General features: G+C 42.1%; 1 protein-coding gene across 1 annotated transcript in view; it reads right to left on the reverse strand.

Moving 5' to 3' along the window:
- The window catches only part of Clstn2 (calsyntenin 2), a 710,452-nt gene that overhangs the window by 154,413 nt on the left and 530,262 nt on the right, over positions 1-25,777 (reverse strand). The window contains exon 5 of the mRNA XM_004624971.2: positions 17,378-17,527. Coding sequence (XP_004625028.1) covers positions 17,378-17,527 — 150 coding nt within the window. The remainder of the gene's footprint in view (positions 1-17,377; positions 17,528-25,777) is intronic.

The raw sequence follows: 25,777 nt of genomic DNA on the forward strand, positions 1-25,777 counted from the left end.
TCTTTCTTTCTTTCTTTCTTTCTTTCTTTCTTTCTTTCTTTCTTTCTTTCTTTCTTTCTTTTCTCCTGTATTTTAGGAAAGGATCTACAGGGTGTTCAGGGCCTCACTACTTGATCAGATTCATAGTGATTCTGCTGTTTACAGCCTTCCAAGTGCTGGGATTACAGGCATATGCCACCATGCTCATTTTCAATTGCTATCTCAGTGTGCCCCAGGGTTGGGGCCTGCAAGGAAGTACTGAGATTAAACCTCTGGCCCCTGTGCCTGCTTTCAGGCACTTTAATCTGCTAAACCATTTGGTCTGCCCAAGATTATTGGTTTCTTTTTTTTTTTTCTCCTGTGTTTTAGGGAAGGATGTACAGGGTGTTCAGGGTCTCAGTACTAGATTAGACTCATAGTGTTTCTCCTGTTTACAACCTCCGAAGTGCTGGGATTACAAGTGTGCACCACCACACCCAGTCTCAGTTGCTGTTCTAGTGAGACCCAGGGGTGGGGCCATAGCAACTGGGGGATTGAATCCTGGCCCCTGCGCCTGCTTGCAGGAGCTTCAATCCACTTAGCTATTTGGCTGGTCCACAACCCACAAATTTCGAAAAAATCTTAACTAATAAGAAGTCAGACAAAGGTCTGCTATCTAGAATTTATAAAGAACTGGAAAACATTAGGGCCCCAAAATTTAAAGACCCAACCCAAAGATGGGCATCCAAGATGAACACACATTTCTCAGAGGAAGAACTACAAGAGGGAAATAAATACACGAAAAAGTGCTCCACATCACTAGCCACTCATGAAATGCAGGTTAAAACAACAGTGAGATACCATCTCATCCCAGAAAGAATGGCTATCATAAAGAACGCCACCAACAACAAATGTTGGAGAGGCTGCAGGGAAAAAGAAACCCTTCTCCACCGCTGGTGGGATGTAGACTGGTACAATCATTATGGAAATCAATGTGGAGACTCCTTAAAAGACTAGGACTGTAAATCCCATTCAATCCAGCTATCCCCCTTCTGGAATTGTCCCAAAAGAACTTAAAACATCATATCATAGTGATATATGTGTGCCTTTGTTTGCAGCAGCACAATCTGTGATAGGCAGATCTTGGAAACAACAAAAATGCCCATCACCTGAGGAATAAATGAAAAAGATGTGGAGTTTTTATACAATGGAATATTACTCAGCTAGAAAGAAAAATAGTCTCAGTGCCTTCATAGGAAAGTGGATGCAACTTGAAGCTATAGTCATAAGTGAAATAAACCTGGCCCACATGTGTAAATATCATATTGTCTCCCTAGCATAAGAACTCAAAAGAAGAAATAAAAATTGAAATGTATACCACAGTTAAATAGAAAGTGAGAACTTAAGTATCAAACAATGAAGAAAGAGAAAGGAGAAAAATTAGGAAATATGGCTGGGGCAAAACCATACATTTATATAAAGAAGATGGTTAAGGTAATGGTCCTAAGACTCTCCATCAGGTTTTTGAAAATAACAGTTAATGTGTAGAATTCTCACCCTGACAAACTCTATATGCTGATATCTGTGAACTAAGCAACTACACTGAGGATAGCAATGTGTAATACTAAAACTATGCTTGAAATACTTATCATTTTGGTTTTCGAAATGTGCACTGATTCTAATGTCATATCAATTATTTCTATACTCTTTAAATTAAATGTTTTTTTTAAAAAAGGTAATAAAAGAAAACAAGAAAAAATGAGACAAGAAAAAAATGTCGTAGGATTGTCCTATTACAAAGTTGTATATGATTTGATTTCTAAATTTCTGTGTAAAAATGTGTACTTTTTCACATTTTATAGGGATTTAAAGTTAAAATATTCATGATTGTTGGCAAATAGCAGTTCCACGTTATGTCTAAGGTGTTTGATATTCAGAGACAGATAGTGATGTTAAGCTCAACTGCCTCTGTTACTCGGTGACAATATCATTAAGCTTCTCTTTTGGATGTTTAACAACTAAGGTTTGCAGACCAAAAATTAAAGAAAAAGAGGGGCTACAAGGATAGCCAACATTTTGGCTCTAGCCCTTCAAGGTCAGTGAGGACTCAGGACATAAGAGAACCTGTGCTGTGACGTCCTATAACTCAGCTGTGTCCCAAATTTTCTGATCAAGGAGATTATGGGGCCAAAGAGGAAAGTGATTGATGATGCATAGTGTACCTAAAGAGCATCACCTAGGGAGAAAAAATTTTCTCAGGCTTTCACAGAGAGCAAATTGGTCAAACAATGGTCATGGTTCATTCAGATGGCTGACATTGGGAAAAGATCTACAAGGTGCTGTACATAGTTTCAGGGTAAATCCTGAGGGGATTTGACTGACCTTGTCAGATACAAAAGTTACATTTTTAGTTTTATAGGTCTTTCTTTAACTTGGTCTCAACCATCCAGCAGAAAAGAATAACCTCAAAGTATAAAATGTAGTGTCATCTTAATATTCTTAGCTATAAAAGGCTCAAGTCAACATCTTAAGACAATTGCCAGTGCAGCTGATAACTTACTACTATTGCAGACTATTGGACTATGTTGGGTTATTTTTCTGAATTCAAGTACCTACAATATTTGAGCTGGCACCACATATGAAAAGGTCCTTTAAAGTCTCCTCCAAATACAACTTCTCTAACAGCAATGCAACACTCCTCTCTGACAAGACAAAACAAAACAAAAAAGGGGGATATAAATAAAGAACCATTTTGCAGTGAAAAAAATATATATGTATGTACAAAATAGTAAGGATAGATATATAGCTAATTTCTCATAGTTCAGTGAGAAGAAAGGTTTGTACTAATGTTTAGACAAAATATTGTGTCTGCATCATATCCTCTGAATAACTACTACAGAGACAACAATATGCAATGTATTAATTATTGTAACTGTCCTACTAACCTGTTTCAAAACTGTTTCATTACTATTTTTTCTCATTAAAATAAATAAAAAAATTTAAAAAAGAAAATAAAAGAGTCCCAGCCTTGCTATCCCCAGGATGCCCCAGGGGAGTCTGCTCACAGCCTAGAAGCTGACATCACATGAGTTTGATTTTGGTTTCATTGTACAGGCAGAGTGCTTGTGGAGGACCGGGCCAATCAACAAAGCTGCCACTTGCAGGTATAATGCCTGGAATAATGCTCCTGACTATGCCTTCCTCCCAGTAGGAATATTATATGTCCCTGTCCTATTGACACTCTGTTCAGTCACATGATGAACTTGGACCAGGAAAGTGAGAGTGGACAGAACGGGGGGGAAGATTTTAACAGGCTAGGGCCATCTATTGTGTAAAACAGTCATTTGGTCTCCAACTTTCCTTGACTAAATGCAGGCTGGGAGAGTAGTTCAGCTGCCAAAAGGCCTTTTCCTTTTAGATTTGTCAAGATGGAAAAGGAAGGATGTTCTGAGAGTGGATCCTTGAACACTGGAAAATAATGAGCAGAGGAGGTGCACCCATAATGCAGAGCCAGCTCACACTGAAGAACTTTCTTTCCTTCACTGAATAGTAATACTATGTGACAGTGACTGTGTGGACCTCCTTCTCCTCTTTCCCAATAAGTGTTACCCTGTTTACCCTATTTCCAGCCCTCCATTTCAGGCATTCTGGGGAGATGTAAGAAGGGAAGGCAGGCCCAGAGAGGACCTGTAAAATCCAAACCCTTTATCAAGAGACTAGTGATTGGATCACAGTGCTCACTTTTAGGTTTGGCATGTAACTTGCTTTAACCAATGGAACTGAGGTGGAAGTGATGGTGGACAGTTCTGCTTGCAACTGTGAGAGGCAATCATGCTTCCACTCATGCACACTCGTCAGCTTCTGCAATAACAGCTGCATGTACCAGATAGGAGCTACTGGCCCACCTTGGTTCTAGAATGAGAAGATGGAACAGATGGGTGGTGCTCTGTGGATTGCAGCACTGTCATAGAGCAAAGCAGCTGTCACTGACACACAGGGAACAAACAGAAGTTAGTGACAAACATGTCCTTGCAGCAGGCTGCTGAGACTTTGGGGATTGTTACACAGCATAACCTAGTAAAGACCAATGGGCAGATCAGGGTAGTCCAGGCAAATGGGTCACACAGATCTTGCAAGCAATCTGGAGAGAGGAAACTTCTGAAGACATCACTGATGAAGAAGTTTCCTGTAGAAAACCCAGAGCAGGTGCTGAGGTCAACATTAAGACCAATATAACTGAATAAGAAAGGAAGCATTTCTAGAATTGCTGGAATGGGTTGACTCTGGGCTTGAAGTCAGTGGGATCTGGGTGAGAATAGGAGGTGACGATTCTGACTTTGATCCTAACAGAGACAGGATGTGAGGTGAACTGGCCAAAACTTCTCACCAGTCCTTTAATGAGACATTCTGGGAAGTTTAAAACAGTGGCATCTAAAATGATTGCACAAAGCCCAGGAGCTTACCTAGCAAACATCACACTGTATCTGCTTACCATTGCACATGGTGGGCTCAGTCACTCCGAGTTTGTAAAGGGGCTGCTCTGCCATAGGCTGGTGGAGGACTCCCCTTCTGCAATTGTGGAACAGAGAAGGGCTTGGGGGCTATGGGCCTGTTTATCTCTTACTGATCACCATAAAACCCCGTGGCTCAAAAGAGTGAGATGCAAAGGAGATATTTGGGATCCTCTCCTGAGCTATTTATTTATTTGACTAAAAATAGTAACACACACACACATTAGAAACAGTACAGAATTTCTCTAGACAAAATGATAGGAATTCAACAGTGGCTGTTATATTGCACATTGCTGTCTTCAAATTAGCTGTTCAGATTACCAGATACTGAGCTTTATTTGTAATAGGCTGTACTAGGTGCCTCAGATGACCTGAGTTTCAATGAATCACATAAATACAATTGAATACTGATTCTCATTCAGGTTGGGCCACTTTCCACCTTCCATCTTATTGCAGCATCATCTGGTTACCATGCTGGTTTCTAACTATTCATTTATTTCTTTGACTTTTTACTTGCTTGCACCTATAGATCCTTACCTGCAATAAGTTCCATAAGGGCAAGGGCTGTGTCTGTTTTGTTAGTGCTTTAATATCCAGTGCCTGAAGCAATTCTTGGAATATAGTGGATGTTGAGGGGTAAATGACAAAGGTACATGAGGAAAGGTGTCAGTGCCTAGGTTCTGGGGTTCTGGGAATTCCTTAGCTCCCTTTCTCTGGTCAAATTTTCTTTCCTTTGCATTTCCTATGGATCCTCTGGCTCACTTTAGCTCTTCTGAGTTGAAGATATCGCTGTTTTGTGTTTGAGATTCTCTTCAAATGTTGCTTCTTCATGGCCCTGGGGTGGGACACAATCCATGGGTGGGTTCTGCTCTTCTGGGAAACCAGCTTAGATATTGAGACACTGCATCCCACCTGGCAACCCCTGGCCTTCTACATGTTGAGCAGAGAGTGACAGTGTTCTCTGTAGTTCATTTACACCCAAAGGAGCATCTTGGTTCCCTGTTAAGTCTAAGCTGGCAAATGTTAGGCACCACCTCCTTAAAGCCTGTGCTGCCCCTCCTCTTCCCTACACCCTGGATCCAAGCCCTCTAGTGGGCTGCCCATCTGAAGGGAGCCATAAGCCAATCAGGAACCAGGACATCTCCCCACTGGGCTTTCTCCTCATGAAGATCTCCAGCTCCCAAACAGAACTTGAATCAGAGGAGCAGTGCTACAAAGGTGCAGCAGACAGTTGAGAGCAGCTCTTTTGAAAGATAGCTCTCCCACAGGGGAAATCGTTGCCTCGACCAACCAGGATACTTCCTCTCAGATTTACAGAGATGCTTCTCCCTCTCTCATGTTCAATATACATGAGCATTTCCCAGGCGGTTTTTCTTATCTTTGGACAAATGTATTGGCACTAGACGGAGCAACTGTTCTTTAAGAATCTTTGCTTTTGTGGTTTTGAATAGCATCTACAATGGAAAGTAGTTTTTTATGCATTCACTTTTAGTCCTTTTGGAAAGATTTCTTATATATATTTTTCAAACTCCAGTTATATTAATCTCTTTAAGCTGATGGTTGTACAGGTTCAAAACTGATTTAAGTAAAGGAAACTTGACTGTAGGGGGTACTGGGGTGCAGGATTTTTATTCCAGTGAACATTTGATCATTGGAACCAAATTCTCACCCCTTCCCTAAATCCAGGCTCTGCGAGATGTCCTGAGTCCCTCCTGTCCATGTGCCTGTGAGGGGACAGGCTGCTGTCTTACCCTGCTAGGGGTGCAGAATGCTAAACAACTCTTGGCCAAGTGTATCTTGGGCCTCAAAATATTTAGGGACTTTGGCCTGGTACAGGCATTCCTGAGAAACTAAGTTAAAATTCAAACTATTACTTTTGCACACAAATATCCACTAATGTATTTAAAAGCAAACTGGAGCAGGCCAGCACCTGACAACCACACAGCCACATCTAACTCCAAGGACATGTTCAGTTGGAATCCAGCTCAGAGGCAGGATTCTGTGGTCCTGGAAGAGGTGGTATGGCTTTACCATGTGGGGAATATGCAGGTGACGTGAATTTAGGAGGAAAAAGAACACAAAGTCCAAGAGACTGGATGAAGAGAGAGCACTCTATCAGAATGCTGATAATATTGAATTATTAGGTTATGAGGGATTTTTAGGGTGATCTTTATGCTGCCATTGCTTATCCTTGCAAAGGCACATGAACTACAACTGAACACATTGGAATGTTAGTGGCCCAACTGCCACCTGTACCTTGAATTTCTGCAGAATGCAGTGCTTGTCTGTTTCATCTGAAAAGCACCTTGCCTCCCCTTGCCAGAAGGAGCCTGCCCAGGCAGACAGCCGCAGCTTCCCTGTCAAAGGGCCGTGCTGGTGCGCATGAGTCCTGCCTACACACAGCATGGAATTATTTGGTGTTTGGTGAGGTGGGTGCTATAGCCCATGGAGGTTAAAAGCTAAACATCAAAAGCCTTGGAGGCCAAGAAAGGAGCTGACATGCTGTCAGCATGTGCCTCTGGGCCTGTGCCCTGGGGGAAGGGCTGATTTCCTTGAGAAATGAAGGTGGGAATTTTAGTGCATGTGAGGCTGACCTTACTCAAACTTCCCAGGAGTGGGAACGGCCCACCTCCTCACCTGCCTGTGTGACCCAAAGCTACAGAGTCTCAGGTCAGAGGCAGACCCTGGTATTGGGGGAAGCCGAAGAGGCTTCTATCCTTGAAATAAGACCAACCAAGCAATTCACTTGCCTTGAACTGTGAGGTGACAAAATTTTCCCACCATGACCTCCACCAATCATGTTGTCAGCAACGAGACCCCAGAATTAGCTAGTTTTGAGAGGCTGCTGGCAGTGGGTGCACTGAAGGCAGCTGAGCCACAGGGACAGAGGCTGGCGGGCTACCCAGGAAGACAGGACTATACTTTAGCTCTCAAAGGTTTGTGTGTCAGATGCTTGGTTGAGCCATGCTTGCAGGACTGGATTGGTTACCATGCAAGTGATTTAATAAAAGGCAGCTCAGCCTCCCCACTCTCTCTCTCACACATATGCTCCTCTTACACACACCCACTCCCATTTCTGCTTTTCCACCACGTTGTAATGCAGCATGAGGCTCTTAGCAGAAGCCAAGCATATACTGGCACCTTGTTCTAAGCTGCCAGAACTGTCATCCAATATGAAGCGTTTTTCTACATAATTTACCCAATTACAAATACTTTGTTGTAGCAACATAGACTGGACTAAGGTAGGCAAGGAGAAGTGACCCTCCCTGCTGAGGCCTACTGGCCACCTTGGGCCATGAGAACTCTGCTTATTATGTTTCACAGAATTTCATTTCTTTCTTCATCTGTTGTCCATATTAAGAACCTCACTGAGCCTTTCATAAATGCGAAGAAGGAAATAAACAATGTGTTACAGACTCCTGACTTCTATCCATCATAAAGCAAGTGATGTTGAGGAGAGTGGAGGTAAGGAGATCCCAGGAGGAGCAACCACAGAGCACCATGCGGTCCTAGAGATGCTTCTCCCTTCCCTTCTTCCTCCCTCAGGACTTGGTTAACTGCATTCACCTGTAGGTCTCAGCTCCTCTGCTTTTCTGATGCTGCATAGGCACCCTGCTCACTGGCAGCTAGCAAGCTTCTCTCCCCTCCCCAGGGTACGAGTAGCGCGTGCGCACACACACACACACACACACACACACACACACTCCCAGCATTGGATCATGAATCAGAAGCTGCCCCAATGAGTAGGCTTTGGGGGAACAACTAGACACAAACCATAAATCTCTATTGTTCTGACTTGGCCTGGGTTTGGTCACTGCCCTGACATCCCTATCCTTGAGTCATCTATTCACCTTCCTTCCCTTACCTTACCCCTCCAGTTCATGGTACCCAGGAGCTCACCTCTGGTCTGGTACAGAATATCCTGGGGAGTTTCTTCAGTTGAGTGGAAGTTTTGGCAGCTTGTTAGTTGGGCCCATCATCACAGCCCCACCTCTACATGGCTAGGGCATGGTCAGGTCTCCACCTGACAACTGGCACTATGTCAGTCATGGATTGCTTAATATCCTTAAATCCCAGGCTCTGAGGCAAACTACAGCTAGCTCATAGCTCTCCATCTTATCCTTCTAAACAAGAGCCATGCAAGAAAAATGTGGGACGAAGGGGGCTATTAGGACCATTTCAGAGAAGAGGACAATGAGATGAAGATAATAGGGACTGTTGGTCATGCTCTTCATGAGAATCCATGTCATTGGTGTACACATTGGTGTCTGGGATGGCGGCCTGCCCAGCTTCTGGTAGCTGGGAGCTAAAGGGAAGCCTCAATTTCATAGATGCTCTGCTAGGTATCTCAGCAATCATGACATCCATCTGAGGACAGGATTAGCAGGAGACTCACTTTATTATTAGGACATCTGTAGGTCAAATGACCCACCCAAGGTCACACAGCCAATAAATAGCACTTAGCTGCCCAGTTCCCCAAACTACCCAAGAGGCTGCTATTTAGTAACCTGCCCATTCAGTTTCTTTATTCTTAGTATCTGTTTGGTCATTCCTACTTGCCAAGCAAAGTTCCATCTTATGATAACCTTCACAGGTAGCTAATGTTAGTAGCCTGATCTTGCAGATGCTGTAGCTGAGGGTTGAGAGAAGCTAAGTAACTTGTTTAGTGTCCTTGAGCCAAGGTGTGGTAGGCTTTGGATTTGAAGTCATGTCTTTCTGTCTTTAGAAGTAGCACCCTAAAGCCCTACACTCTGTGGACTCCCTGCAGGGAGACATCCTAAGAACTGTAATTCTTTAGAAGAGCCAACAGTAGAATAAGTCAGTGTGCTGTGGCTCTGGGCAGTGTCAGAACAATGGATACTATGGTTTGTGTCTAGGTGTCCCCTCAAAATCTCATGCAGTCATGGGGTGGCTTCTAGAGTTTGTGATTAATTTATGATCCAATGGCAATGTGCTATGGGTGTGAGTGCTACACTCACCCTGGGGAGAGGAAAGAGGCTTGCTAGCTGCCATAGCTGCTGATCCTTGCTTTGCTCTTTGCTATTTTCTGCCACCATGAACTGCTGCCCTCTCCCATGTTCCTCTCTGCTTTGGAGCCAGCCAAGTATGGACTAACACCTCCACTAACTGTGAGTTAAATGCACCTTTCCTTCCTTAATTTTTGGTGTTGGGTATTTTGTCCCAGCAATGAGGGAAATGCAATTGATATGGAGAGATGAAGTAGAGTGTGGAGATCTGATTTTAGTCATAGTTCTCCCTTTTAGCATCTATGTTCTCAGATATGCCTTGCCTTCTTTGTGGTCCAGAGGATGTCATCTAAAAAGACTGAGAGAGACAGACGGCCCTGACTTCCTGGCTGAATGGCAGGTCCTGGTGGTGGGCCTGTGTGCAAGCCATGATGGCTCCCCCATGACCTCTGTCCTGAAGGTCACATCTTCTCTCAAGCCTATTTTGTCCAAATACAACACAAGGTAAAGTTGAACAGCTTCCATCTGATGCACTCGACACAGCAGTGCTTTGCTTTGCTTTTGAATGCTTTGTAGGTGACTGAGCAGGAGCTCTGTGTTTTCAGGGTGATGAACTGGTCTGGATACTACCAGCTCCATGGCAAGAGGCTTAACTTTAGCTTCTTCACTTTTAAAATGGGAAAAAGCACTGAGGATGTGGGAAAGAGAGAATGCATGCGATGCCCTTAGAGGGTGCCTGGTAAACAAATAGTAGTGCTTAGACACAGGTGACTGTTGTTGTTATTGTTATTTTATTATTTAGCACTGTTTGGGTTGAAGGCACTCTGTTCACACGCTTGTCCTCTTCAGGGTTAGGATTATTGAACCCAAAGACCTCCAAGCCCACTTCCCGCCAGGCGCAGCCTGGGCACTGTGATTCTGCAGGTCTTTAAGCACATGAAGATGCTGCTGGGTAGGTAAATCAGCATCCTATACAGAGCCATTGGTTGTGCCCTCAATATCAGTGATGTCAGAGATGTCAGAACAGGCTGTTAGTCACAGAGCAATGCCCCACGAGGCTCATTACCAGCAATTGGCCTGCTCCCCTGGCAGCTCAGAGCAACCCTGGAGCTCGGGGTCATTCTGTAGTAGCCAATGCAGCTCAGGCACTGCCAATTATATGGAAGGGGGAAATGCTCCACTGTGATTTTAAAAATTGGAACAAAAGGACTAAAGAAAAAGAGCTTGTGTTCACTGAACCCCCTTGGAGCATTCTGAGCAAGGCATTCCACTAGCAGCCTAGCCCCAAGTCCCCCAAGATGGCATTTTTTGTTTGTTTACATTTAGGGACACTTACACAAGAAACAGTGACTTTTGTCAGTGAGTTACAGCTGAACTGGTACCAAAACCTGAGTTTCTGGTTCCCAGAACTGGGCTGTTTCCACCTCATTGTCTCCCTTAAGCACTGCCAGCCTTAAGCATTAAGGTCCTGTCCCAGTCTTAAGCATTAAGATTCCAGCAGATGCGATCCCAGGACACCAAGTGCAGTCAGTCCTATGGATTTAAATGTGTGCGCCTGTGCATCCTCACTTAGATGGCAGTATCTCTTTCCCCAATTTTAATCACTGCATTCTTTGCATAATGATTTAAATTTTGTGAAGGATCTTTATATTGGGAGTTCTTCGGCTCTTAACAATTCTATAGAATAGTTTAGCCAAGGATTATGATTCTTAATTTACTGTTGAGGAAAACCCACAGGCCCACCTTGTTTTCTTGGGCCCACAAGGCAACCACAGGCTACTTCAGGTTCACAGACAGCAGCTGAGAGATGGGCTGTCTGCAAACATGGGTTGAATTCCGAATGAGTTGCTAGACCAGCTTGATCAAGAAAATGAGCAGGCACTGAGACAACAAGAGGTGTAAGAATTGATGCTGTGGGCATCTCTTAGGTGCTTCATGGACAGTGTTTCATTGACTCTGGCTAGCTTTGCCGGGCAAGTCTCATCACCGCTTTATAGAAAGAGTAATGGGTAGGTTAAATTCATTGCCTACGGGCACCCAGATCACGTCTCTCTTCTAATAAGTTTTCTGAGATAGCCTTCTGAACACTTGTAGCCTGCCCCTTTGGAAATTTCTAACTCCTTTTTCTATCTTCCGTCTTACTCCTAATGCTGCAATGTCTCCTGGATCAGACTGACACGAATCGGAATTCCATGATTGCCATTTTACAATTGTGACATTTGGGTTTAGCAACTCAACCTCTCTTAGACTTAGTTTTCCTCATAAAACTGGTTAGAATTGCTTATTTCATGGGAATTGTTTCTGTCCTCTAGGTGGGTTACTTGCTCCTATATTTATGCACTTTGACTCTATCTAAATATGTCCATTTGATACCCTGTCATTCTGGACTGTGATATGTAATCCAAGAAACTACTTCCTATGAAGTTGTCAATGGACCAGAGTAGCTTTATACAATGCTCAGAAACCCTATAAAGGGCCAGAAAGAAAATATTTTGCCTTTGAAGTCCACATGGTCTCTATTAAAACTACTCAGCTCCACTGCTGGAGGACAGGGAGAAGCAAATTGTAAAGCAGCTGTGTGTCTATACTCCAAGGAAACTTTACTAGCATGGAGACTTGAACTTCTTATAATGTTCATGTGCTAAGAAATGGTTTCTTTTGATGTTTTTCAACCATTTTAAGTGTAAAACCCATTTTGGGGGGGTTTATATTTGTATAAAAAGCAGTGGTCTACTAGATTTGTAGGCTATATTCCACTGACCACTGGTTTGACCCTTTGCTCTTGCAAGAGGTATTTGCATTTTAAGTGGGGATTGTGTGTTAAAATAAAAAGTTGTAATGGTGGAATACCTAGCAGGATGCTGATGGAAAGGCAAGGTCTTCATTAGCCTGTCTCTCCAGGATTGCTGTGAGCATCACCCTGGAAGGGTCACATCGTAATTCACTCCTCTGATGGACACAGCTCTACACTCTGAGTCCTGCCCAGTTCTCTATTCCTAGGAAAATCAGGGAATCCTACTGGGCTTACGTTCATTGACTTGAAATCAATGCTTTCACGTAGTAAAACCTAAGCCAGAAGTTTAGTTTTCCAATCATAACTAATATCGCTTTTGGAAGGGGAGAGAGAAGCCAGCTGGCCCCTGGGGCCTGGGACATTTTTCTCCTTGTCAGGGTGGCAGGATGTGGACAGCTGCAGAGGGAACTGAAACACAGCCTGTACAAGGATTAGCAGGAGCCTTGTGTGCCCCACACCCCTGGTTGCTCACTCTGTCCCCTTGCCCATAGTGTTTTATAAGATTTGCCTGAAAAATCTGACCTCCTTTGCTAACCAGTACTTTAAGATGATTTGGAGTAAATACTTGACTTGAGATACTTTCTATCAAGTATTCCACTTACAAAGGCTCTCAGGATAATCATCCTTTGTGGCTGGTCTCTCAGTTCCCAATCTTCACTTTTCAGTCATAAGCTATGCAGTTGGCAAGGGAGTTTTTAAGGTCCTCCCCAACCACACTAGACTATGAAAGTCTCTGGTCCCCATCGTGGTGAGGAAGCTCTTTCTCCACGATCAGGTCCTTTTGTCAGTCCAGTTGTCCTCTCATACTGCACCACAGTGAACTCCCTCCTACTTCCCTGGCCCATCACATGGCTTCCCCTGAGTGCTAAAGGCTTCTCCGTCTTAGTTTAGGTCCAGGTACTCTTCTCACAGGGCCCTTGCCTGGTGTGAGCGCTGTGTCTCCTTACGCTCCCATGGGTCTCTCCCACCCTGGCCTCTGTCCTCAGTACTGTCACCATTTCTTCTGTGCTATGAGCTCCAGCAGGTCATGTTTGTCTCAGTGCACCCAGCCCTTCAGCACACAGAGGACCTGCTGTACTGAGGGAACACATTCGCTCCCAGGATCTTTCTCACGGGGTGTGTGTGTGCCAATTTCAGCTCTTCTCACGATACAAATAACTTGGGGAAAATTAATCTCAACCAACCGTTTTCATGCTGCTCTTTTCAACACAAAAGGCTGAGATGCTCTCTAGGTGTCTCTGTAAATATTTTCTGCATAATTTTCTCCTTCACAATGAAGTCTATGAGCCTGCAGCATCCAGAGCTACTGTAGATATATTAAATTGATACTCACATTTTACCCCAGCCTCCCTCTGATTCATGAGCACATTCAGGTTTGAGAAGCACTGCTCTGAAGGATTCCACCCTTCCTTGCTCACAATGGCCTGAAGGCGCAAATGACGAAGCAGTTGGGGCAATTTGGTGCACCTGCAGAACTATTCAAAACCCAAAGAACAGACAGAGTGTAGCAATTATGTAGCTGCATCTCGTTTCATTTTTATTTTAAATAGGATGCCTTGTTGTGAAGGTGAAGGGAACAGCAGTTGGTTCGATCCATGGGAAGCTCTGCCAATAGTGTTGGATGAATACTGCACAGGGAGGTGTAATTAGTTGCTGTAAATTTTGCCCCAGCATGAGGTGAGTGCTGCTCCCCCAGCTCCAAACGATGCTCCACCCCTGGAGTTCTCTGGTCCACAAATGGGTGCAGATCTTTGCTGCAAAGGGTGCTAGCACACACGGGCCATGCTGGCACAGTTTTACCAGTTGGCAAGATGGAAACGTACTGAGAAAAAGGCAATCCAGACACCTGGTAGGAGAGGCCAGACACAAGTCTGTTTTTACCACATGGACTGCTGAAGGTTTATCTCTCTCCTGCTTCTTGCTGTATTCCTTCATCTCCATGAGCTACAAGTGCCTCTAAGCACACCACGAGTCCTCAAAGCTCAGGATGAAGCAAATGTATGGCTCTGAGGTCCACCATCCTCCCTTCCAGGAGAGAATGGGAGGGTTCCCTTCAGTAAAGTTCCCCCTAACCCTCAAGGGTGGACTGACCTTACTTCCAACTCAGAATTACAATCTCAGAATATAGCACAGTAGACAAAACTCAAGTAAGAGCAAGATCTACAAACTGGGCACCCTGGGCTCATTTTGGATGCAAAACTACTCTTCCCCCTCTTCCTCCCAGCATAACTCCTCATAACCTGCCCTCTGCCCACTGGAGAGCAGCTCTAGCAAGTGAACTTTTGATCTATACTTAGTAGTGATTTGGAGGCTGTGAGAGGTACAGCTCTGCCCTCAGGGAGCCCCTGTCCTGTCTGAGGCCTCACTGGAAGGTGGGCACAGGCTACGGTCAGGGCCTGGGAGGAAGACGCTGGCTGCATGCAAGACTCTTGCTGCAGATGCTGCTGCAGCAAAGTCCAGGAGAGGCATGGATAGGGAGTGCTTGGGGGAGGGCAGGAGGCTCCTGGGTGTGATGGATTGCCTTCACTGTACTGCAGCCCCCTCCTGCCTGAAGAGAAATGGCTTAAAACAGGTACAAGAATGCAAACCACCAAACTGTGTTTTCTTGGTGACTTGCATTCCTTGTGAGCAGTCACCTCGGGAGGGTCCTGTGTGCTTCTGAGGAACTGTGAGCTATCTCATGTGAAAGCTACATGCAGACCCTCTCAGTGGTCTTAGGAGTTTGGGTCTCGCTCACCTTGTGCTCAGATCTCAGCCATCTACCTGCCTATCCTTGAGCTCTCTAATCTTTCTTCCCATTTCTCCCCAGTCACAATCCTGGGAACTGTACTCATACAGATTTCTTCATGCTGTTCTCTGGGACCCTAAATGGCCTTCCCTCTTGATACTCCTCTGCCTCCTACAAGGTACAAGATTTATTCCACATTTGCTCCAAGAAAATCAACCTTTCTCCTGGGGCACCTGCTGGCCTTTCATAGCATGGGCAGCCTGCCTCATCTATTGGTAGCAAAGAAACCAGTCAGCTGTTGCTCCTTTCAGTTTGCTACACCAAGCTACAAGATACACATCTGGGACCATGTATGGTCCATTCTTCCAGGGAAAGCAATATTCACAGCTAAGCAGATGTAGCCCTGACCTCACATAGAAGGGAGAGCCCAGTGGGGTTTCAGAGGTGAGGGTTTCCTCAGTAGAGGAATAAAGTGAACCAGTGTGCTGGAGGAAGGAGAGACGTCTCCCCTCCAGCTCTGAAGTCTGGAACAGAAGTGGCAAGAAGTGACTCTGACCATTGCTACGTGTATCAGAGAGCCTGAAAGCCCTAAGGTCTGAAAGTCTGAGTAGATAATGGCTGGGGAGGGAATTACTGATTGCATATGGGGGTAAGATGAAAGGAAATGGTCTCAGTGCCCAATCTTTGGCAGCTTCTGCCACCAGGCTGAAGTTCATTCTGATGCTGCCCATGCTTAAACCACTCTGCCTTATGTGACGAATGGATGCAGGGAATCTTCACTTCCTTCTTGCTTTTAGTTCCACAGAAAGGTACACTTTTAAAACTGAGGTCTTGTTGCCCATTCATGTATCTATTCAGCATCACCAAAGTCTGCATCGAGTCTGGTTCTGTGCTGGGCACCCAAGGACCCTGGTCCCTCAGGAGCCACTGCTGGAGCCACTCATGGCACTGTACACTCTACACTGCTCGATAATTCTTCACACTAGTAATTAAGTGGTAAGACCAAGTTTCCTTCATATACATTTAGTGTTACATTTACACAGACCCATAAGTATAAATACGCTGTAAGGAAATTACATTTAAATAGAGGTATAAACACGCAACCCTAAATCTCTAGGTGCCTCATTGTCAAAGGCTAAAAAATAACATGGAGACCATTCTCTGGATATGGCTTTGTGGTTTGTTTTGTCTACTTTGGTGTCAGACATGGTAAGCCAGAGACATTCCAAGGTAAATTAGACAGAATTCTTCTAGGTCCTTAGGCCTTGTAAATGCTATGCTGGGAAGAAGTGGTGAGTGGAGGAACCCCTGATAACTGCTCAGACACAGGTGCCTTGCTTTGTGCTTCTCCAGCCTGGCCTGATATGGTGGATTAGGAGTGAGTGCCTGACCAAGGACCTAGATGGTGGCCAGACAGTGGCCTGCCTGATGGGGATGCAGCTGGCTCTCATAGACTCTCTCTAGGGTAACTTAAATATGCATGGATATCAGTGAGGGGAAAGAAGGGCAGAGGCAGGAAAAAGAATATGAGTAACAGCCACATCATGAGAAGAAAAGAAGCACAAACCCCAGAGGGGCAGCTGCACAAAGCACTGCGAGTTAAGAAGAGTGATGAATAAACATGAATCTGCATGATCGTCACAAGCAAAGGAGACCAGTAGTCTGGCTCAAAAACAGCATATAGAGATTAAACACTAGTGTCCCACCTTAGCCACCAGACTCTCTGGCGTCATCACTAGAGCCACTTTTATTCCAAGGACCTTTTAATTCTTTGGAAAAGCTATCTGTGCAATTGCCCCTGCCTTCCTTTTCTACCTTCAAGTCAAGAACAGACCGACAACTAAGAGTGACTTGAGCGCGTGCTCTGTCTCTGTATTCTAGAAGATCTAAACTGAAGGCAAACTCTACTTCCATTGAAAGTTGTTGTTTTTCTATTATCTGATTCCACCTTTTTGGAAGTCCCCCAATCCAGAGGCTGGATTCCCGATCTCGCACCTCTGCTGCTGCTTGATCTGTTTGAGCACAGGATACATAATGACCATCTCCATATGTTGGGCAGTGAGGCACACTTTGAAATGCATCCACTGGGATGTGCACCCTTAGAAAAAAGTGAACAGAACCACTAGTAATTTGTCCTAAGTGCTGTGAAATAATTAATGTTAATTCAAAGACCTCATGAGATTGGAGAAAGGAAGCACTGAAGTTAGACTAGTTGCCTATGACACTCTCAGTTGTGAAATGGGGATAAAATATCAATAAGAGCTGTGAGAACAAATAGGCTACTCTTTTTCTCACAGCAAAATTACTAACCTTAAAGATGTGTCTGCTTATATGTTGCGGCGATTTGCAGACACACTTAGCAGCCTGTGTACACCAAGCCCAGCACTGCCCTCCCACAAGCCAGATCAAGGCAGCCCACCTTGCCATCCAGGCTTGCAAACCGGCTTCACATCCACCTGCACCAGCGTGTCCTGAGCAGCGGGCTTCTGACCACAGTCGTAGGCCGTCACCAGGATCTCATACTGGCGTTGCCTGTCGTAGCTCAGTTTCTCTGTGTTCCTGATGTTGCCTGAGGAAGAGAGATGCTCAGAATCATTTTAAGCCCACTTACTTTTTCAAAATCTCTTCTCCACCATCGGTTTTGTAGGGATGAAGGGACTCCTTTCTTTATCTTTTTGTAAAAATAAGGATAAACAGGAGGATGGCTTCCACCTGTGGTCGGCTCACACGTTAGTGGTCAGTTCCCAGACCACTGGTTGAGCAACCTCACTGTGCAGTGGGCCGATGGGTTCCGAGTGTCCATCTGGAATCTACGTGACCTGTGCTTACATGAAATGGGTCACCAGGAAACTCCTTTCTAACATGCAGTTATGTGGCCATGTTCCTGATAGAGGGCACAGAGCGCTCATCTGCCATGAAATTTCTGGGAAAAAGACAGAATTCAGAAAATGTTTTGATACATATTTTATAGCATCTGGGCCTGTTGCCAGGAATTTTCACTGCCTCTTCTCACATCATTTTGCTACCAAATAGGAAGTAAAATCAATAAGAAAACATGTGACCTCCCTTCCAAAAGCTATGCCAAGTATCAGGTTCCTTATCCTGAGGAAAAAGGCATTTTTTCTTTTTCATAAAAGAACAATTTTTTTCAGAGCCATTTTTATGTGTTTCTCTTCCTGTGGGTTTGATATGATTCATAAATAAATATTTAGTAGTTAATGAAAAAAATATCAATTGTCTATTTTTGGTGGAATACAATACTGAGTACCAAGAATGAATAAAGACTCAACACTTCTAAGTTTTTCATTTCAAGAAATTAAAGTCTTCCTTTGCTGAATATAATTGCATGCCTGCTTTATGTAATTATTTTTGATGGTGTAATTGACAGAAAAGTAAAGTTCAAATGGTATCATCTTTTACCAGAAATGACATTAAGAAAATGGAAATTAAAAACACAAATACAGACCAACAAAAAAATCAACAATCATTGCATCACAATTGTATACTCAGGTATATTTTCATATTTGATCAAAGCAAAAAGATGACTCGAACAAACTTTCTCCCATTTCTGGTATATGTTGCTCATGTAAATGAAGACAGCATGAGCTAAGACAAAACTGTTTGGAAAACCGGTGAAGTTAAGCAATGCTTTAAACACTGGAAAAGTTGGTCCATCACTCATTCTGTGCTATTGAAACCATGCTTTGCTGGATGACAGGCAGGAGCTACATACAGTAGTATGTCAGGGCGAGTCCAGGCTGGTTCATGGTGAGGATGCAATGCAAAGTCACCCAGGACACCCAACCAAGAATTAGAATAACCTAGTCTACTTTCTGTTCTGGACTATTTCTAAGAATGCATCTACCTTTATCGATTTGTGGTAGCATTTATTTTTAACCAAGTCAGATGAAAATCCCTGAATAAAAATAGGTTTTATGTATTTCTGGGTTTGTCTCTGGTGTTCAGAATCTCTTTCATTTCCCCCCTAATTTTGTTTTCTTCTCAGTCCAAGGCCTGCACAGGTCTGGAGCGGCTTGGAATTGGGTTGGTAATGCTCCTCAAGGATTGTGCTAACAAACTTGTTTGTGGCTATAGTCACCACAGGGGAGAAATTCTTTCTGGCGGAAGCACTTTAATATAACCACGAGAAGTATGTTTCAGCAACATCAAATTGAATTTTGAACAAAAAGTTTTAACTTTCTCTTTCTCTAAAGTTAAATGGCTCTCAAAAGATACCCTTCTTAGAAGAGAAAGGTGCAGGGTTTACAATCCATGTGACATTAAATAGACCAAACACTATTGATTGTGGTGGAAAAACAAACACACAAACTGAATCCTCTGCTCAATTTGTTGCAGCTCCACTTCCATAAGAAGTCCTAATGAAATTGACTGAGAAGCAAATTTACTTTCTCTACCACTACCAGCTTTGCGCACTTGAAAATGGGTTTCAAAGCACAGAAGCATTAGGTCTGAAATAAGAGTACAATATTGTGAGCAGTTGTTGTTGGGCAAGAGTGATATTTGTATAAGATACTTATTTAAAATGGGTTGAAAGGGGCTGGGGAGATGGCTCAGTAGAATAAGCACTTGCCTGGCAAGCACAAGGGCCTGAGTTCAATCCCCAGTTCCGCAAAAAATAAAATAAAATAAAATAAAATAAAATAATAAAATAAAATAAAATAAAAAATAAAATAAAATAAAATGGGTTGAAAGCCTTCTCTTTTTTTCTGTTGCATTTATATATCTTTTCCGCCTACATTTAAATGTGACTTCTCAAAAGACCTGAGCCTACAGTTGAGGTAGGTGAGCTACAGCCAATGTCCTAGGCCTGTTGCACCAGGTCCAAATGAAGTGTGCGAAGCTAGTCCTTAGAGAACATCAGTGCCTACATTCCATAGTGATGAGGGAGCCTGTTTTCCTTTTAATCCAGAAAGCATGGGGGGGGGCAGTGATATAAACACACTGACTGGTGCGGTGCCATCTTTCAGGTGAAGTTTGAATGGGAGCATTCTGGGGTGCTACTTGGCAGTCTACGTCAGTCACTTTGAAAATGCTCTTTAGGAACAATTCCTGATTTGAAAACTGATTCAAGGGAATGACGTGCAACTGATCTGCAGCTGTTCACATATGGCCATCTAAGTTTTATGTACACATTGAAATATAGTTTGGTAATAAGAGAGGCAGTAAATATAGAACATTAATATTAAAAGAGAATATTGTTCAGCACTAAAACAGGGATTGTGAAATCATTTCACAGTGCGGAAAATATAATTGAATTTGAAGTGAAAAGGGGGAATAAAATGAAAGCAAGGTAGTGTAATCTTAATTTTATTTAGGAATAGGAAACCTATTGGAAATAGTATAAGCTCTTAATAGTGGCTTTCTTTGGCAGGATGATGACTGATTTATTTCCTTCTCCATACTTTTTGGTGCTCTCCAAAGTTTACTATTCACGTAGGAAAGAAGCATTTTCATTTACTTAAAGAATAAATAACAGACTAGAGGACGCATTCTGCTCGGCATCCTCCTATTCCCTAGGGAGGCCTTCTGACAGTCAGCAACTGGCGGAGGCTGTGAGCTAGCCAGTGAGGAGCCCACTGGACAGTGTGGAGGCAAAACAGCTAATTAAGAACTGCAGAAATCTGCCAAGTGGTTTTTGGCCACCTTTGTGTCACTGGGAGCCCTGCTGTTCCTTCTGCGGGCATTCCCTCCCACAGTGGCCTGTCATGTCCGCCAGCGAGTACAGTGTTTGCATGAGGTCGGGTGGGCATGACGCCACACAGGGACAATACTTAACTCTCATTTTATTGATGAAGATCTGAAACAAGATTCAAGTAATTAGTCGAAGACCACACACACACACACACACACACACACACACACACACAGTGACAGATACAGGATTAGACAAACTTTGTGGGTTTTCTACCCTATATTTATTGAGGCATGGTTAACAAATAAAAATTGTATATATTTAAGGTGTAAGATGGGCTGTTTTTATGTAAATATGTGCAATGCTGTACTGTAATGACTGTCATGATAAAGCTATTTAATCATGTATCTCTCACAGTTGTGTGTGTTATATGTTACAAGGATGGTTGGAACATACTCTTGGCAAATTTCAAGTATACATTATTAACTAGTTGCCATGTTTAAATTAGGTAGCCAGCACTTATCCATCTGTTTGTTTTGTTTTGTTTTTTGTTTCTTGGTGGTACCATGAATCAAACTCAGGACCTTGCGCTTGCCAGGCAAACACTTATTCCACTGAGCTATCTCCCCAGCCCGCTTACCTATCTTTTTTCTGAATGCACCCTTTCACTAATATCTCCCTTTTCTTTCACTCTCAAATTCCTGCTAACCACATTTCTATTTTGTGTTAGCCCAGGCTAAAACTTTCTTTTTGGGTCCATGTATAATTGAGACGATGCAGGTCTTGCCTTTTAGTGTCTGACTATTTTTACTAAATGTCCTTTGAGTCCATCCAATTGGTTGCACGTGGCAGAATTGCCTTCACACTCTTAGGCCTGAGTGTCAGCATTTTTGTGTATGTGTGTGCATTGTGGTCATTTTCTTGTATGTGGACACTTCAGTTTTGCATCTTGGCTGTTGTCAAATATGCTGCAGTCTTCAAGGTAAGAGATTTTATTTCCTGAGCATATACCCTGAGGAGCGAAATTGCTAAGTTATACATTAGTTCCATTTTTAAGTTTTTAAGGACCTTTGATATTGTTTCTCATGATAGCTGTGCCAATTTTTATTCCAAATAGCAATGAACAAGGGTTTCCTTTCCTCTGCATTGCTATCTGATGGCTTTCTCATAAGAGCCATCCTAATAGTTGTGGTATGGTATTTCATTGATGTTTTGATTTGTATTTCACTGATGATGAATAATATTGAGCATTATTTCTCTATCTGTTGATCATTTGTATGTCTTCTTTGGAAAAAATATCTATTTGCCTATTTTTAAACTAGATTATTTTGTTAATTTTTTCTTCATTGTGCAGAAGGGTTTTTCAGTTTGATGAAACCCATTTAAATTTTTTTGCTTTTGTTACCTGTCTTTTTATATTAGATCACTGGCAAAAAGTTACAGCCAAGAACAATGTGAAAATATTTCCTCTAAGTTTTCACCTAGTAGTTTTTTGGTTGCAGGTCTTATGTTTAAGTCTTTAATCCATTTTGCATTGATTTTTGTGTAAGAAACCTAATACTTTATTTAAAAAAATTTTAAAACAGGTTTTCCCAGAATTATTAATGAGTTTATCCTTTCTATATTGCATATAGTGCTTTTGTCAAAAATTAACTAACTGTATATATGTAAATTTGTTTCTGAGTTCTCTATTCTGTTTGTCAGTCTGAATGTCCATTTTTATACTGGTAATATACTGTTTTGATTACTATAATTTAGCAATACAGTTGGAAATCAGAATGTGTCGTGACTCCGGTTTTTTTTTTTTTTTTTGTTACCGGGGCTTGAACTCACAACCTTGTGCTTGCCAGGCAGACATTTATGCTGCTGAACTATCTCCTCAACCCTAGTTAGTTCTTAAGATTGCTTTTGTATTAGTTCCACACAAATTTTGAGATTTTTTTTTGCTATTGTAAAACTACTACTGGAATTATATAAGAATGGCACTGAATATTGCTTTAGTATTACTTTAGGCAGTATCGATGTTTTGGCAATGTCTTTTCCCTCCAATCCATGAAAGAGAATTGTCATTCTATCATTTACACATTCTATAATTTCTTAATGGTTTATAGTTTTAAATGTGTAAACATTTTATTTCCTTGGTTAAATTTATTCCTAAGTGTTATATTCTTTTTGATGCTATTATAAATGGAATTGATTTTTTGATTTCTTTTTTGAATATTTTGCTGTTGGAAACACAACTGAATTTATGTGTGTATTTTTTATTCTGCATGTTTACTGAATATATTTATTGGTGATAACAATTTTTGCTGGGGTTACACACACACACATCTTACAAATTTATGGAATCTTCAAACAGATACAATTTTATTCTTTTCCAATTTGTAAAACTTGTATTTCTTTTTTCTTCTTCTGGCTGGCTAGGCCCACCTAAGGGTGGGTCTCATGCTGTGGATAAGCAGGTGCTCTAGATAACTGAGCTAGCCCACCATCTCCCTTGCATTTCTTTTTCCCGCCTAATTTCTTTGACTAGGATTCCCTATATTATAAGTAGAAATGTCAAGAGGGGGCATCCTGGTCTTGTTTTTGATCTTAGAGAAGAAGTTTTACTTTTTTTAAAAAATGACTGAGTATGATGTCAAATGTGAGTGTGTCGTTTATACCTTTATCATATTAAGGTGCATTGCTTTTCTACTTAATTTGTTGGGAGCTTTTAGTATGAAAGAATCCTGAATTTTGTCAACCACTTTTTCTGTCTTTTGAGATGATCGTGTGGTGTTTGTCTGTCCTCCATTCTGGTAAGGTGATATATCATCTTTATTTGATTTTTTTATGATGAAACTTCTTTTTACCCCAGGGATAAATCCTACTTGATCATAGCATGATTGATTTCACGTGCTATTTAACTTGGATTGCTAATATTTCAGAGCATTAGTTTGGTTTCTATGATCATCAAGAATATTGGCCTATGATTTTCTCTTCTTACAACGTCTTTGTCTCAGTTTGGCATCAGGGTATAAGGCCAGCTTTGTAAAATGATTTGTAAAGTGTACCACTCTCTTCAGTTTTTTGGGAAGAAATACCGATTTTCTTTAAATGCTCAGATGAACTCATCTGTGAAGCCATCAGGTCCTGGGCTTCTCGTGGATGGCAGATTATTACCCCTTTTAAAATTACTGATTCAATCTCCTTACCCATTGCTGGTCTGTATACTTTCATTTCTATTTTTAAATAAGTCACTTTGGCAGGGTATATCTTCCTACAAATTTGTAATTTCTCTTGTGTTATCTATTTGGTTATTACAGTACTGTTCTTGGCTGTCCCTTATGATCCTTCGCCTTTCTGTGCTACCAGCTATAATGTCTTCTCTTTCATTGCTGAGTGGGCAGCCTTTTCTCTTTTGTCTTACTTTAGCTGAAGGTTTGTCAGTTTTGCTCATCTTCTCACACTCAAGTCACTGTTGATTTTTCCTATTGTTTTTCTAGTGTTTGCTTTATTTATTTCTGCTCTGACCATTGTTGTATCTTCTATGAATTTTTATTGCTATTTTTTAAGTTCCTTGAAGTGTAACATAAATTGCTTACTCTAGTATCCCCCTCTTAATATAAGCTTTTCATCTCTCCTTTTAAAATTGCTCTTTACTAAATCTTGAGATCTATATATTATGTTTCAATTTTCATCTGTCTCAAGACATTTTTTAATTTCCATTTTGATTTCTTCTTTGACCTGTGGGTTGTTCAGGTGCATATTGTATAATTTTACATATTTTCAGTTTTCTTATTTTGATTGCCTTGTTATTGTTCTCTAGTTTCATGCCATTGTGATTGTAAACGATAGCTGATATGCTCTTAATCTTCTTAAATTGAAGGTTGTTTTATGGCCTCACAATCTATCCTGGAGCACTATCTTACTTGCTGGTTACTGGGACACAACAGCTGACACCAACAATATAAAGGAGGAAGGGTTTGGTTTTGGTTCACAGCTTGAAAAGGTTTCAGTCTATCATTGGCTGGATTCAAGGTGGGGCAGCATGGCAGTGGGGTTTGGCAGAGGAAGCTTATTCATTGCATGGCACAGAGAAGACAAAGAGAGGTCTAGGTAGGAGAGGAAGTATAGACCCTTCCAGACCATGTACCTAGTGACCCGTTTCTTCTAACCAGACTTCACCTCCCAAATCACATTTAGCTATAAACTAAATTGCTAATCCACCAATATGTATCACATACCCATCGTCCAATCATCTCCCAAAGCTCCACCGAGGGGTGCAGAAGGCTTTGGAGGTCATTTAGATATAAACTGTAGCAAGTATGTTTCATGTGTGCTGTGCATTCTGCTGCAATTCGATAACGTGTTCTCTGTATGCTACTAGGCTCATTGGTCTGAAGTATAATTTTTATATAGTGTTTCCATATTGATTTTCTGACCAATAATCTATTCATTATTGAAAGTAGGATATTAAGTTCCTTTGCTATTATTGTATTGTTCTCTACTCTTCAGGGCTGTTAGTATTTGCTTTATATATTCGAGTGCTCCAAAGTTCAATGTATGCAAACAGTTTATAACTGTTTGTCTTAGTTATTCTTCTGTCTTTCCTGGGACAAAATATCCAACACCCAAAATGAAGGAAGGAAAGGCTTATTTAGCTCACAGTTAGTGGAGGTTTTAGTCCATAATCGGTTGGCTCCAAGACAGAGTGGCATATGGCAGAGAGCAGCCCTCCATGGTAGTGGAAAAGAGCAGAGAGCAAAGAGCAAAGGGAGTGGCAGCAGCACAGGCAGCTAGCTAGCCTCTCTCTCCTCATCATATTGTAATGCAGATTACCTGCCCCAGGGCCAGGGTGTAGCACTCACACCTGCAATCCCAGCACTGGATCAAGTATCAGACACAAACTCCAGAAGCCAAGCCGCCCTGTGACTGCATGAGGCTTTGTGGGGACAACTACACACAAACCATAACACTGTTGAAGTCCTTTGACGAGTCTATCCATTCATTACTATGCAATGATCTTTTTGTCTCTTATCTTCTGACTTAAAGTCTAGTTTTTACTCATTCAGTCATTCTGTGTCTTTTTGATTAGTAGATTTAACCCATTTATTTTTCAGTAATTTAAAAAGATCATGGCTTAGTATTGTCATTTTGCTAATTGTTTTAGTTTTGCAAATCTTT

The sequence above is a fragment of the Octodon degus genome, unplaced genomic scaffold (assembly GCF_000260255.1).
Source record: "Octodon degus isolate 3935 unplaced genomic scaffold, OctDeg1.0 scaffold00008, whole genome shotgun sequence".
In the NCBI taxonomy this organism is placed as follows: domain Eukaryota; kingdom Metazoa; phylum Chordata; class Mammalia; order Rodentia; family Octodontidae; genus Octodon; species Octodon degus.